The sequence below is a fragment of the Hyperolius riggenbachi genome, chromosome 7, assembly GCF_040937935.1.
Source record: "Hyperolius riggenbachi isolate aHypRig1 chromosome 7, aHypRig1.pri, whole genome shotgun sequence".
In the NCBI taxonomy this organism is placed as follows: Eukaryota; Metazoa; Chordata; class Amphibia; order Anura; family Hyperoliidae; genus Hyperolius; species Hyperolius riggenbachi.
Genome location: NC_090652.1, coordinates 174,234,653 through 174,250,486, shown reverse-complemented (window position 1 = coordinate 174,250,486; position 15,834 = coordinate 174,234,653). Strand labels below are relative to the sequence as shown.

The window sequence follows — 15,834 nt, the reverse complement described above, 5'->3', positions numbered from 1 at the left end:
TTAGGCCACCAGCAAGCAAGAAAATACTTATGACAGTACTTTTTTCACTTACTTTTTGGTACTTTTTCAATTGCAGGGTGCAAAAGGTTTATAAGGAAGATGATAAGTGATCTCCTAGGAGGAAAAGTGAACTGGATCGGGCGCTTTGTGTCTTTGAATTTGTTGTACATTTTATTCATAATTACAGATTGCCCAGCAAGCTCATGGTGAATCAGAACTCATATGAGTGTGTAAGGTGCGGAGACAGAAGATTGCCTTCTTAAAACAGAAGTTATTTTCAATTATTCAGGTTGGAGTGAGCTCTGAGGTGTCCCACAGTGCATCATTGCTGAATATGCAAATCATTTCTTTGTTGTCCCTGACAGCTAAACACACCTCTAGAGCTGCTGGAATGCAATGATCTGTCAGCTTGTTAATATTCGAGAGTCAAACTAATCCAACATGCATAAAGACTGTTTCGGATTGGTTGATCCTCATCAGTGGATGGCATGGATTAATATGGCTTATGAGGTGGGACTTGAAACACCTAGTGTTACAGATTGCCCGGCAAGCTAAGGGTCGGCAGCGGAATAAGAGAAGTTGAGGTAACGAATGCCATCCCCACTAACATTTTGTTGGGTATTGGCCCAGGACAGTTAGTGGCCTAGTATAAGCCTAATCAAATACCTGGGGAGCCTGCATCTCCACCAGAAGTCCCAGACTTATGTGAGGTACTGTTTGATAAACTAGGCCAAGCCCTAGTAAGTCTCCAGTGCCCAGGCCTGGATTGGGACATCATGTTACCATGAATGCAGATAATGGTGATGTAATATGTGTATGGCTCACTCTAGACCCCCAAAACCTGTTTGGTAACAGCACAGCAGTGTAGGGCGTCTCAGTGTTGTTATAAGCTGTTCCGTGCAGTGAAGGCATTACAATAGTAAGAGGCATCCACACATTTCTTTAGAATGTACTTGTTTTTATACTGCCTCTGCTCGCTCTTAATCTGTCCATTAGTCTTTCTTAACATTTTATCTAATTGCCACAGCTTAGATGAACTTCCAGGAGACATTATATATGCCTTGCTTAAGTGATTTCTTCACTAGCTACTCTGCATCTTCAAACAGGAACCTAAAAGGTTAAACGTCTGAAGTGGAATTATTTTCTATGTTCGCTACCTGGGGGGGAAGGGGGTGTAGAAAAGCTAGATCCTCCCGAAAAGCCTTTGCAACCTATAAATGTCAGATCAGCAGGACTTGCAGGAGAAAGGGGCTGTTTCTATTGGCTTCTGCTCCTGTCAGCCATAGCTTACCCCTGCTTGTCTGAGTCACGGCTCCTCCACACTGTTTCCGACAGAGGAGAGCTGCCATTAATTATCTAGTAGGTTTCTTGGCTTTACCGCATGCTGTAATCTTGATGAATTGACATTTACTGATGTGTTGTAGTCAGTAATTTACCTCACTGCTTGGTAATTTCAGCTTTCCATGCAGTAACAGCCTTGATAAATTGACACTTTCCTAAATGCTCCTAAAAATCAGCTGTCTTCAACATTACCAAATACGTTAATGTTTGATGAATTGAGGCGAAAGCCTACATGTAGCAGTTAAAATAACGGGATCCGTTACAGCACAGTACTGTGAACCGGCCCATATAATTATACGGGCAAAGAGATGACAATTATTCTGCAACACAACTGAGCACTGTGAACTAGCCCTCATAGATTAAAGACAGTTATTAAAGAAGGATTCATTTTAATTAATTTAAATACCTTGTCCAAAGATACACCTGGTGCTTCATCTAATGACTGTCCAAGCAGTAAATAATCTGATATTCCTTGAGCCAATGCCAAGATGCAGTGCCCTCCTGAAATCAATAGTACCAAGAATGGGAACTCAACAGGATGCAATAAACGAATAGTCAAAGCATGTGCTTCCATGTGGTGAATAGGAATAAAAGGTTTTTTATATTGTTTAACCAAGTTTAAACTATATGTCAGGCCGGCCTCAAGGCAAAGTGCGATCCCAGGTTTCACTGTTGTAGCAATGGCTGAAAGGTAACTTGGTGAAATCCCACTAGAAAGGATGGCTTCATTTACAACTCTATGAATATTCTCTTTGTGAAGCTGTTGTGCAACGGATGGAATTATGCCACCTGTCCTGTAATGAAACAATTGCAAAATGAAAAAAAAAAATCTTACTCTGTAGTCCAAATGACTGTCACAAAGGACACACAAAACATTATTTATATGTTATTAGTAGTACCTTTGTAGTTAAAAATAAGAAGCGAAAATGTTTACACCCTTGCCCTGGGTGAAATTTAGCCTAGAAACTGCCCTGAATGGCATGTGTTACCTTAATTACTGTGATTTTCTGCGTCAGAAATACTACCTGTATCAATTTATTGGTGTGTGTGGGTGTGTGAGAGTGTGTGTGTGTCCGTCTTACAGAGAACTGCATTAGACTTCAGAGCAATCTGTTTCCTGTGATGGTAGGCAGGGTTAATGATATAGTTGATGGAGGGTGATAGAGAAGTCATTGCAAAAAAAAAAAAAAAAAAAGTGGAATTATTTGCATGTTGCAACTTATAGCATACCCACCCTCTATACTTTTTGCCCAAATTTCACAACTCTGCCGCAAGCCCTCTGGGGACACCCATCGATTTGGTGGTGGGAAGCCCAACGGAGAAGATTGGGAAGTTTGTGGATGAAAAACCACTAGTTCGTTCACTGCCCTCTTATTTTCAGGACAATCGTGATGTTAGGAGTTCTGGCTGAGTTCAAGGTCCCCTCTGGGTCTCTCCTTGGGGGGTCCATTATGTGACTTTATGTGCTAATCATGTGACGCTCGGTGTAATGGAGCGCACACGCAGCAAAAAGGGGACAGCGTGCTTCTGAGCCTGGCACTATGCGCCGGCCAGAAACGAAGGGGGAAGGACATACTGCGCACACAGGGCGCAGTATGTCCGGGGCAGAGGTCAAGCAAGTCGCCGCACACCGGAGTGTATAGAGTATGAACGGCGGCAGACGGAGGGGGGCGGGAGGAAATGCAGGTATGCTCTCATCACCCCCTACACAGTCCAGCAATCAATTTTACCACAACCGTTCGGTTGTGATATCCTTTAAATGATAAAAAACATTTATGATATAAAGAAGAAGTGAAAGACTAGTTCAAGGAATGTTAAATAATAATAATAATAATAATAATAATAATAATAATAATAGAGCTAGATCCCACCTGCTGTTTAAGCCATGTGTGACTCTTGTGCCCAGGCGAAAGACCCCTATTGCCTCTCTCTTGAGCAACCTCTAAGGGTATGGATCCCTATTGTATGTTGACACCACCTTCTTTATATCATTGCTCTCGGTTTTGTATCAGTCTAAAAGGTTTCATCTCTTTTTTTGACGGTTTTAAACACATAGTGCAGTTTTGTTTATTACTATTTTTTTTATTGTAATTGTAATATAACAATAATATTTTTATAGCGCTTTTCTCCCTGGGGACTCAAAGTGCTGTGACCCTGCATTATGCAGTCTCAAAGGCTAGGGAAAAGAGGTGAGTTTTTAGCCTTTTTTTTTTAAAAGCTGTCCAGAGAAGGAGCCTCTCGTACTGATTGTGGAAGCGAGTTCCATAGAGTAGGGGCTGCATAGGAAAAGGCCCGAGCACCAAATGTTAAGTGTATCCTGGGAATAACCAGCTTCATCTTGTTGGCAGAGCGGAGGGTGAGTCGAGGGGCATAAAGTTCCAATAGATCCGCTATGTATTTGGGTCTTATGTGGTTTAGAGCCTTGAATGTCAGCAGGCAGATCTTACAATTGATTCTCCATTTTACTGGCAACCAGTGAAGAGTTTGCAGTACTGGGGTGATGTGTGAGATGTGGGGGGCATTGGCTAGGAGTCTGGTTGCAGCATTCTGTACTAGCTGTAAGGGGTGCAGAACCTTATCTGTAGATCCGATGAACAGGGCGTTGCAGTAGTCTAGGCGGGAGGATACAAATGCATGAACCAGGGCAGGTAGGTCTTCAGCTGGGATAAGGTGTTTGATTTTCGCTATATTTCTTAGATGGAAGAAGGAAGACTTGACGACAGCTGATACCTGCTGTCTGAGTTTTAGATTTCCGTTTCCATGCTATACCACTAACGACCCGCTGACGCCTATCGGCGTTAGGCAGTCGTTAAGTGGTGTTAAAGACCTGGTGCTTATCAGGCCCCTGGCGCCCAGACCGCAGACAGCTGCAGTACCAGCCAATGCAAGCCAGACTAACCCAAAAACGCACCACATAAATCGCTCCATAAACCTAAATGTGAATCCCAAGAGAGGGCAACAAAGGAAGAACCCACCCACCACAAGACCTACAACAGAGATAACACCACAGAGCACTGACATTGCAGGAGAACTAAGAAAACTGCTTCTCACCACACACAATATGCTGAAGGATGGACTGTGGAAAACGGACTGCCCTATAAACGGCTCATTACAAGGTAAACAAAAACAAACACAACATGAAACCCTTCATAATTAGCAGCTGGAATAGTCAAGGTTTGAATGCTTCAGCTTTTGGGACCAAAATAAATGACCCAGACTTTGAAGAAAGACTAAGAAAGGTGGACATACAGATCCTCCTAGAGAAATGGACCCAGACAGAGGACGAGTCATCAGTACCCATTGATTATCGGGAATTCACTGTCGCAGCCCAGAAACATAAACATATCAAGCAGGGTCGCTGCTCAGGAGGGATTATAATCTGGTATAAGGAGGAGCTCCAAGAATACATCAAACCAGTGAAGAGAGGGAACAGCCACATCTGGTTAAAGTTAAGCAGCTCCATCATCTCCTCACAGACTGGCATTTACCTCTGTGCAGCATATATTGGCACCAGCAGAATCACCATACTCTAATCCAGAGAGCTACAAAGTCCTACAAAGGGAAGCTGCTCACTTCCAAACCTTGGGGAAAATACTTATCTACGGTGACCTAAATGCCAGAACAGGAACAGAAAAAGACTACCTCACCTCAGATGGCAATTTCTATATATTTGGACCTGAGACCCAGTAACCTGAAACCATACAGAAAGATAGAAACAGCTATGACAGCACAGTCAATAAGTATGGGAAACAACTGCTGAACCTCTGCAAAGGTCTAGGACTTCACATCCTTAATGGCCGGACCAAGGGGAGATATACACTAATCTCCCATGTAGATAGTAGTGTGGTGGACTGTGCCATCAGTGACATGGACCCTGCAAGTATCCGTGCTCTCATGTCGTCACCCCACAATCAGATCTGCCAGACCAAAACCAAATCCTACTATCCATCAATTCTTCAAGCAAACACTCTGTAGAACAACATCCAGTAAGCCTGTGTAACCTACCACCCACTTTTAAATGGTCCAGAGAATCAACCATAAAGTACAAGGAGACTCTCAACAGACCAGAAGTAGTACAGCTACTTCTGGACTATCAAACATATACCTACAACCCTGATCAACAAGGTGTGTAGCAAGCAGCAAAGTACTTACGCCTGCTTACGTGAACTACAGCAATGGATGAATGACAACTGGCTGAAACTAAATGCAGACAAAACTGAAGTCCTTCTGATTGGAGGGCAGAGCATGATAACAAAACAACTTAACTTGCAGTCTTCACCACTGGGAATAGGAGGCACGGATCTACGCAGCTCTGATCATGTGCGTAGCCTGGGAGTTCTAATTGATGGGGATTTAAACTTCAGAACTCAAATCTCTGCGGTGGTGAAATCATCCTATTTTCACCTGAAGAACATTGCAAAAATCAAGCACCTCATACCCCCAGAAGATCTGCCAACCTTAGTCCACGCCTTCATCACATCCCGACTGGACTACTGCAATGCTCTCTACACTGGCCTTCCAAAAAAGGTCTTGTACCGCCTACAGCTGATACAGAATACTGCTGCCAGACTGCTAACCAACCAACCCCGTCACTGCCACATAATGCCAGTCCTGCATTCCCTTCACTGGCTACCTATAGAATGGAGGGTCCTATTCAAGATCGGCCTACTGACATTTAAATCCCTGAATAATCTAGGCCCTGGATACTTGAAAGATATGTTACAGCTGCGTAGCAATCCCCGCATTCTCAGATCCACAGGTTCTAATTTAATCTAGTCATACCCAGAGTCCACTTGGAAACTTTTGGTCCCAGAGCCTTCTGTCATGCTGCCCCTATGTTTTGGAACTCCTTACCTCAACAGATCAGGACAGCCCCATCCCTGGATGTGTTTAAATCCAGACTGAAAACCCACCTGTTCAGTCTGGCATTTGCAGAAATATAACTTTTGTTGTGTGAATACTTCATCCTACTAACTACTGAATCTGAGAGAGCCTAAGCGCTTTGAGTCCTATGGGAGAAAAGCGCTATAGAAATGTTATTGTATTGTATTGTATTACTTCAACCAGATATTACACACCATTGCAGAAATGGCCAACATAAGAAGGATTGCCCAAAAGAGACCATCAAAGAAAAACTGAAACAAATGTTTCGACAGTGAATGCAAGTCACTAAGAAACAACCTACGAGCCATATCAAACAAAAAACACAGACATCCAAACAACATAGAATTGAGGACAGCACATGACGCCGCACAACGCCAATATAAAGCGACCATTAAAAAGAAAAAACAAAACCACGTCCAAAATAGACTCCAACTCCTGCAAGACAACTCCTTTTGGGAGACCTGGAAATAAATTGGCAAAAAACTCAAACAAAATAATCAACACATCCAAAATGGCCAAGCCTGGCTACAATACTTCAAAGACCTATACAGAGATATTGCTATAAAAGAACTCAGCCCAGAACAAGCACAAATATTCAGCAAATTAAAGAACCTGGAGGAGAAAGTGAAAGATTTTCAAAACCCACTTGACACACCTTTCACACTGGAGGAAATAAAAGAGAAGATAAAATCCATGCAAGGCAAAAAAAAGCTAGTGGCACAGATGGAATCCTATCAGAAATGATCAGATCTGGCACCCCAGAAATCCATGCTGCAATATGGAAACTATTCAACCTGGTCCTGTACGACGGTTACTTCCCTGAAGTCTGGAATGAAGGACTCATAACTCCCATTTACAAGAGTGGAGATCGCTATGACCCAGCCAACTACAGAGGCATGTGTGTGAGCAGCACACTGGGAAAGCAGCATCCTGAATGAGAGAATCCTCACCTTTCTCACACAGCACAATGTTATCAGTAAGAGCCAAGCAGGTTTTATGCCAAACCATCACACCACCGACCACATCTACACCCTGCACACCCTTATAAAACACCATGTACACAGACAAAGAAAGGGAAACATATTTGCCTGCTTTGTGGACTTTAAAAAGCTTTTGACTCAGTGTGGCATCCAGGTTTGTTTCTGAGACTCCTAGAGAGTGGAATAGGAGGGAAACTCACTACTGAATCTACTAGGTCATTAATAAATAAATTGAAGAGCACTGGACCCAGTACAGACCTCTGTGGGACCCCACTGCTAACAGTCTCCCATTTTGAGCATGATCCATTTGAGTATCCTGGTGGAGAAATCCTATTCCATTGTGTGTCCTTGTAGGAGTAGAGAATGCTTTTGTTTGTTTGTGTGGGTTATCAGCTTCCCATGCAGGACTCCAAAACCAAGGTCAGCTACACAGGACTTTCATGGTGAGTACAATCCATCTTGTAACTTAGCCATCCATAAACTTCCACGATACCCAGAAGGTTCCAGTCGTAGCCAGAAATTTCATGGTGCAGAATCTCTAAGTATTTTTGTTCCTTCTGTTGATATATGTGATTAATGCTTCCCAGAGCCGAGACAAAGTGTGGAGCAGGTAAAAGGTGAGGCTGCCATCTTCAGCGCGCTCAGTTCAGTAATATATATCTGGAGTCTTTAAACATCAGGATTCCAGTCATCCTTGGTGGGCTGCCCTTTTGTGGGTGTGATGGTGGGTGGGATCCCAGCTACACACACACACACGCACGCACGCACGCACGCACGCACGCACGCACGCACGCACACACACACACACACACACACACACACACACACACACACACACGTGTGTTTTAAATGCCATTGTGAATCAGCTGTGGTTATTTATGGATTTATTTATTGTATTTATAAAGTGCCAACATATTATGCAGCGTTGGACATTCGTTCTGGGGACCAGCAGCGTCACTAGCCCTATTTTAGGGGGGCCTGTGCCCCCAACATGTCAGTGTGTGCCCCCAATCTATTTGCAGGGGTGACCTGCTGCTCCCCGCTGGCCGTCGCCAGACCTTGATCAGCCGGCGACCACTAGTGCGGCCGCTAAGACCTAGCACACCGCACTGATTTGCGCAAGTGACATCACTTCCGCATATAGAGCGTGGTGCGTCCGTGCGCCCGCTCTAACTGGTCGGGTCGCCGGCTGATCCTGAGGTCTGACGCTGCTGCTGGGAGGTGAGTACCTGTCACTACCTAACTGGGGGTCCCTGTCACTACCTAACCTGGGGGTCGCCGCCTCTCACTCACTACCTAACCTGGGGGTCCCCGTCACTCACTACCTAACCTGGGGGTCCCTGTCACTCACTACCTAACCTGGGGTTCCCTGTCACTCACTACATAACCTGGGGGTCGCTGTAACTCACTACGTAACCTGGGGGGCGCCTGCTGTCACTCACTACCAAACCTGGGGGGTCCCTGTCACTACTTAACCTGGGGGTCGCCTGTCACTCACTACCTAACCTGGGGGTCGCCTGTCACTCACTACCTAACCTGGGGTTCACCTGTCACTCACTACCTAACCTGGGGGTCGGCAGTTACTCACTACCTAACCTGGGGGTCACCTGTCACCCACTACCTAACCTGGGGGTCCCCTGTCACTCACTACCTAAACTGGGGGGTCCCTGTCACTCACTACCTAACCTGGGGGTCCCTGTCACTCACTACCTAACCTGGAGGGTCCCTGTCACTCACTACCTAACCTGGGGGGCACCTGTCACTCACTACCTTACCTGGGGGTCCCTGTCACACTACCTAAACTGGGGGATTCCTGGCGCTACCTTAACTAGGGGGCACCTGTCACTACCTAAACTATCCAGGCCAGCCAGCCCAGCATCACCACCAGCCAACCAGCCCAGAATCACTGTCAAAAAGGGCACAGCATCACCACCAGTCAGGCCAGCATTTACTTCAACCAGCCAAGCACAGCCCAGCATTAGCGCCAACCAGGTCACAGCATCACCGCTAGCCAACCCAGCCACAGCATTGGCCACAGCATCACCGCCAGCCAACACGGCCACAGCACCACTGCCAGGCCTTTCAGCCCACACATCATCCCCAATCCAGCCAAAACCAGTATTGCCAGGCACAGCAGCCAGTAGAGGAGAATTCAGAAGTCAGTTGAGAGGTGTCTACCATATTAAGGGGGCATTCTGCCTAGTTATGTGAAATGCTGTCTATTTATGTGCCTCATGACTGCTGAATTTGTCTTGTTGGGGGCCTCATGATTTGTTGGGAGCCTCAAGAGTGCTGAATTTGTCTTGTTGGGGGTCTCATGATTGATGAATTTGTCTTGTTGGGGGGCCTCATGATTTGTTGGGGGCCTAATGATTGCTGAATTTGTCTTGTAGGGGGCCTTACGATTGCTGAATTTGTCATGTTGGGGGCCTCATGATTGCTGAATTTATCTTGTTGGGGGGCCTCATGATTACTGAATTTGTCTTGATAGGGGCCTCACGATTGCTGAATTTGTCTTGTTGGGGGTCACATGATTGCTAACTGCGAGACTATGGGAAAAGCTGAATCATCATCATATGAGACAATAGCATTAAACCTACTTTTTTTTAGCTTGCACTGTGTGCTGATCTACCTCCAGTGTGTACAGTATAAGGTGTTACTCTGTGCCTTTACTGATTGTAAACCAGCTGTCTTGTATGCTGATCCCTGCTACTTTCAGTATGTACAGTATTAGCTGTAAAGCCTGGTACACACATACAATTTTGATTAGCCAATTTTAGCTTTTTGTTCATCAAATTCATTGTCTGTTGGCCCACTTACTGCTTGGGGGTGGAAAAATTGGTCAGTGATTGACCAATCACAATTGTATGAGCGTATACATCTTTGATCTATGCCTATACTGATTGTAAATTATCTAAATAAAAGGACAGGGGGCTCCATCCAATATTTCGATGGGCAGGCCCGTTATCTTTAGCTTACACCGCTGTTAAGTTCATGTACATTTGGCCCCACCCAAGGCCATGCCCACTCACTGCATGGCCACACCCACCTAGTGCCCACAGGTGCCCCCGATCTCCTAGGAACGCCCCTGATGGTTACAGACAATATTTAGGGGTGACATACAGCAATAAGACAATACAGAAATACGTGCTCTCTCTCCCCTTTTATGTCTTGGTAACCATTATACATTGTATTCATCATGTTAATTTTATCACTGTCATTACCAATTCTATAATTTGTATTTTGTATCATTTTTTGTATTATGTATCTAATTATGTATCTTGTATTAGTGTACACCATTGTCTGTATTATTATGTACCCCATGTTTGTTTCTTACTTTGTACAGCGCCACAGAATATGTTGGCGCTTTATAAATCAATAATAATAATAATAATACCAAACCAAATCACACCGCACAGTATAAACACAGGAAATGCAAGGTCACTGGATGGGTGCATGAAGATTAGGCAAGTTAAGTTCACTCAGATCCATAGGATGGGTGTACGTTGATGGAGGTGTGTGACCAGGTAGGAAACACAAGAAGGAGGACCCCGCCGAAGGATTACAATCTAGAGGGAGAGGTAGGGACATGAAAGGTAGAGGACCAGGGTTCAGTGTTCAACTGCCAGTTTAGAGCACCAGTTGGGGGGAGTATAGACCAGGATGAAAAGGTGAGTTTTGAGGACCTTCTTGAAGATGTTGAAGGAGCGGGAAACCCTAATGGGGGGTGGTAGGGAGTTCCATAGTGTTAGAGCAGCTCTTGAGAAGTCTTGGAGGCGTGCATGGGACTGGGTGATGCGGGGGGTGGTCCCACAAAGTTCATTGGAGGAGCGGAGTGAGCGGCTAGGTGTGTACCTCTGAGTAAGATCGGAAATGTAGGTCAGGCAGGTTTTGTAAACAGATTTGTAGGCCAGACACAGAATCTTCAATCCGATTCTGGACTGGATAGAAAGCCAGTGGAGGGATTCACAGAGAGGAGCCGACGTGGTGGAATTATGGGAGGAGTGGATGATTCTTGCTGTCACATTCATGAAGGACTGCAGCGGGACAATTCGCATGATAGGATTACTAGACAGAAGGGCAATGCAGTAGATGAGGTGGGTAATCATGAGGGCATGGATGAGGAGTTTGGTGGTGACAACGGTCAGGAAAGGGTGGATTTTGCAGATGTTGCGGAGGTGGAAGTTGTAGTACTTAATGAAGTTTTGGATGTGGGGGGTGACAGAGAGTACCGAGTCCAGGCTGAAACCCAGACAGCGGGCTTGAGAGGTAGGGCGAATGGTAGTGTGGTTAACAGTGACATGCACATCTGGGAGGGTCAACGATGGCCGGGATGGGAAAATCATAAATTCCGCTTTGTCCCTGTTTAGTTTCAGAAACCTTGCGGACATCCAGGACTAGACGTCTGAAACATGTCAGTCATGTGATTCCTATGGACTTCTAGATACATCCAGCAATAAATCAGTCTTTGTGGATAAGGGCAGACAACCTCCTTCCTTCTACATTGAATGATACTGTAACTTATGGAACTCTGTCCATACAAACTCAAACATACAGTGGGATGCGAAAGTTTGGACAACCTTGTTAATCGTCATGATTTTCCTGTATAAATCGTTGGTTGGTATGATAAAAAAAAGTCAGTTAAATATATCATATAGGAGACACACACAGTGATATTTGAGAAGTGAAATGAAGTTCATTGGATTTACAGAAAGTGCACAATAATTGTTTAAATAAAATTAGGCAGGTGTATAAATGTGGGCACTGTTGTCATTTTATTGATTCCAAAACCTTTAGAACTAATTATTGGAACTCAAATTAGTTTGGTAAGCTCAGCGACCCCTGACCTAAATACACAGGTGAATTCAATTATGGGGAAGAGTATTTAAGGAGCTCAACTGTAAGTTTCCCCCTCTTTTAATCTTCTCTGAAGAGTAGCAACATGGGGGTCTCAAAACAACTCTCAAATGACCTGAAGACAAAGATTGTTCACCATCATGGTTTAGGGGAAGGATACAAAAAGCTGTCTCAGAGATTTCAGCTGTCTGTCTCCACAGTTAGGAACATATTCAGGACATGGAAGACCACAGGCTCAGTTCAAATTAAGGCTCGAAGTGGCAGACCAAGAAAAATCTTGGATAAACAGAAGTGACAAATCGTGAGAACAGTCAGAGTCAACCCACAGACCAGCACCAAAGACCTACAACATCATCTTGCTGCAGATGGAGTCACTGTGGATCGTTCAACCATTCGGCGCACTTTACACAAGGAGAAGCTGTATGCGAGAGTGTAGAACTTCAAGAAGCCTTTTCTCCGCCCACAGCACAAACAGAGCTGCTTGAGGTATGCTAAAGCCCATTTGAACAAACCAGCTTCATTTTGGAATAAGGTGCTGTGAACTGATGAAACTAAAATTGAGTTATTTGGGCATAACAAGGGGCGTTATGCATAGAGGAAAAACACCACAGCATTCCAAGAAAAACACCTGCTACCTACAGTAAAATATGGTGGTGGTTCCATCATGCTGTGGGGCTGTGTGGCCAGTGCAGGGACTGGGAATCTTGTCAAAGTTGAGGGATGCATGGATTCCACTCAGTATTAGCAGATTATGAAGCCCAATGTCCAGGAGTCAGTGACAAAGCTGAAGATGTGCCGGGGCTGGATCTTTTAACAAGACAACTACCCTAAACACGTCTCAAAATCCACTAAGGAATTCATGCAGAGGAACAAGTGCAACGTTCTGGAATGGCCGTCTCAGTCCCCAGACCTGAATATAATTGAAAATCTGTGGTGTGAGTTAAAGAGAGCTGTCCATGCTCAGAAGCCATAAAACCTGAATGAACTAGAGATGTTTTGTAAAGTGGAATGGTCCAAAATACCTTCAACCAGAATCCACACTCTCATTGGAACCTGCAGGAAGCGTTTAGAGGCTGTAATTTCTGCAAAAGGAGGATCTACTAAATATTGATTTCATTTCTTTTTTTGTGGAGCCCAAATTTATGAACCTGCCTAATTTTTTTTAAACAATTATTGCACACTTTCTGTAAATCCAATAAACTTAATTTCACTTCTCAAATATCACTGTGCGTGTCTCCTATGTGATATATATATATAACTGACATTTTTTATCGTAACAACCAACGATTTATACAGGAAAATCATGACGTTTAACAAGGTTGCCCAAACTCTTGCATCCTACTGTACTAACTTTCTCAGGTACCATAACCGGTTTATGCTCGTTGCGGTTACACAGCCTTTGGTGTCCAAAACGGAAGTTTAAGAGGAGGAGAACGTCTCCCAATCCACCATCCTGGTCCAGTCTGCATTCCTTGACAGAGTAGGACAAAGCGAGCAAGCTGATTATCCCATATGGGTACATCAGCAAATGGCTAAGGTGAGGCGTTTACCAACCGCTGTTTGTGCATTCGAGTGTGCACTCCCATTTCACTTTACAATAGTAATTTATCATAGGTCCTCTGATCTCAATAGAAGAGCAAAAGCACCCATACTACTTACTTCAAATGAACTTCTTTCTGAGACAGTAAGGCATCTCCAAGGATTTTGCCATTCTCATCCACAACCGCAGCCCCAGTTTCATCACAGCTTGTTTCTATACCCAGAACTACTCTGGAGTATTTCATTATGGAGTGTAAAAATACAAGACCTTTCACATTTGCTTGAAAAGATCTAAATCTTGTGCATATTGAAACTGAATCAAGCCAACGTTTATTGTGAAGATTCATTCCTGTGTCAACAACTGCAAACCTATAAAAGTAAAAAAAAAAATGGTATTAGCAATCTACTTACACAGCAAATGTATGATTTATTAAAGGGAATCTGAAGTGAAAATAAACTTATGATATAATGATTTCTATGTGTAGTACAGCTAAGAAATACAACATTAGTAGCAAACGTATGAGTCTCATATTGTTTCCAGTACAGGAAGAGTTAAAGGGAACCTAAACTGAGAGGGATGTGAAATTTTCCTTTTAATATAATACCAGTTGCCTGACTCTTCTGCTGATCCTGTGTCTCTAATACTTTTAGCCACAGCCCCTCAACACGCATGCAGATCAGGTGCTCTGACTGAAGTCAGACTGGATTTTCTGCATGCTTGTTTTAGGTGTGTGATTAAGCTTATACTGCAGCCATATAGACCAGCAGGGCTGCCAAGCAACCGGTATTGTTTAAAAGAAAACATCCATAGCCCTCTCAGATAAGGTTTCCTTTAAAAACTTCACTTGTTACCTATGCAAAAGAGCTTCTCTGAGCTCTCTAACCGATCAGCTATAGCGCTGTTTTCTGAAGCACTTATTTTCAACCTGTCTCTCACTGTTTCTTGTTTGTTTTTTCCTGAAAGGAAGTTCAAAAGGTCATTATCACACTCTTGCCTGCGAGCATCCGTGCAATCACATGAAAATGCGCACAAAATATGATCTGGAGTGCCCCTTTAAATTCACTAGCCTGGTCTTTAGAAACCAGTGTTCCTCTTTCAGCTTTCAGCCCACAGCCTCTGCCCTGGGGGGTGTGATTGTTTGCTTATTCTTCCCATGAGAGGGTGCAATAAAACTCCTCCAAGCAGATTCCCCATTTTATTTTAAGGGACCTTGATAAGGACAGGGGCTAGAAACAAGATACCCCTCATAAATTCATCAGTCACCAGACCCTGTGCACATTCCTGCAGTATGGAAAATGACTTAATTCACCTTGGGATAAAATAATAGTCATTATACTAAATTAATCAGTTTTACGTTGAGGCTAGCCATGTCAAAATTATCAGAGAATTATCAGATAGGAGTTCAGGGTTGCTAAACCATCCAGTGTGTCTAGCATCTTCCTACACCAAGTTCCAGGGTGCTCAGAAATGGAATATCTCAATGTACCTGTTTTTTTATTCTAATTAAAACAGAGAATGCCAGGAATATGCATGTATCATTTTCTGCGGGTTCCGATCAACTGACGCTGAGATATGACCATTTCAGATATTTCATATTCTTTTCTGCCTGTCATGACAAAGGCGTGGAGAAGGGTCCTGTAGCAGACACAGCCCATCTCAGCGCTGCGTAATATGTTGGCGCTTTATAAGTACAATAACTAAATAATAAAATAAATCTCCTTTTACAATCTCCACCCTCAGAGAAAGGGTTAAAACCACAGGCTGTGAGGGAGACTCTCGAGCCAACCATATACCATCACGGGTTGGCTGTTTTATCCATGGACTTATAGTTAATAATAATATTTTTTGTTTGGACTTATTATTATCACAAAGGACACTGTCATTTGACCCAAAGACTGCTCATGACAATATATTCAGTTATTTTCACTTTTAATCATTATTTTACTGTATCGATTTTTGAATTGCTATATTTAGTTATGCATTACTTAATTAAAATAAACCATTAAAAAAATTGTTTGTCTAAGTGCTTGTTCTGAAAGCTCTGTAAAGGTTTACGTTTCCTGAGAGAACGATACCATAACCATTTTGATATTAATATTGTTATTTTTTCTATGTTTAGAAAGGTTGTTGAATTAACCCCTTTTCCTACAGGAATTAGCTAGTTAAACTTTGTGCATTCGCACACTAAATTGCGAATTGGTGGCAGCGACCTGGTCTCTATATAAGACCACG

The 15,834-nt window shown here is 43.6% G+C and overlaps 1 protein-coding gene across 3 annotated transcripts in view; it reads right to left on the bottom strand.

The window, feature by feature from the left end:
* The window catches only part of LOC137525729 (tRNA N6-adenosine threonylcarbamoyltransferase, mitochondrial-like), a 109,923-nt gene that overhangs the window by 26,551 nt on the left and 67,538 nt on the right, over positions 1-15,834 (bottom strand). For all 3 annotated transcript variants that reach the window (XM_068246910.1, XM_068246908.1, XM_068246911.1), the window contains 2 exons: positions 13,722-13,970; positions 1,748-2,135 (listed from right to left, as the gene is read on the bottom strand). In XM_068246910.1, coding sequence (XP_068103011.1) covers positions 1,748-2,135; positions 13,722-13,948 — 615 coding nt within the window. In that variant the 5' untranslated portion in view covers positions 13,949-13,970. The remainder of the gene's footprint in view (positions 1-1,747; positions 2,136-13,721; positions 13,971-15,834) is intronic.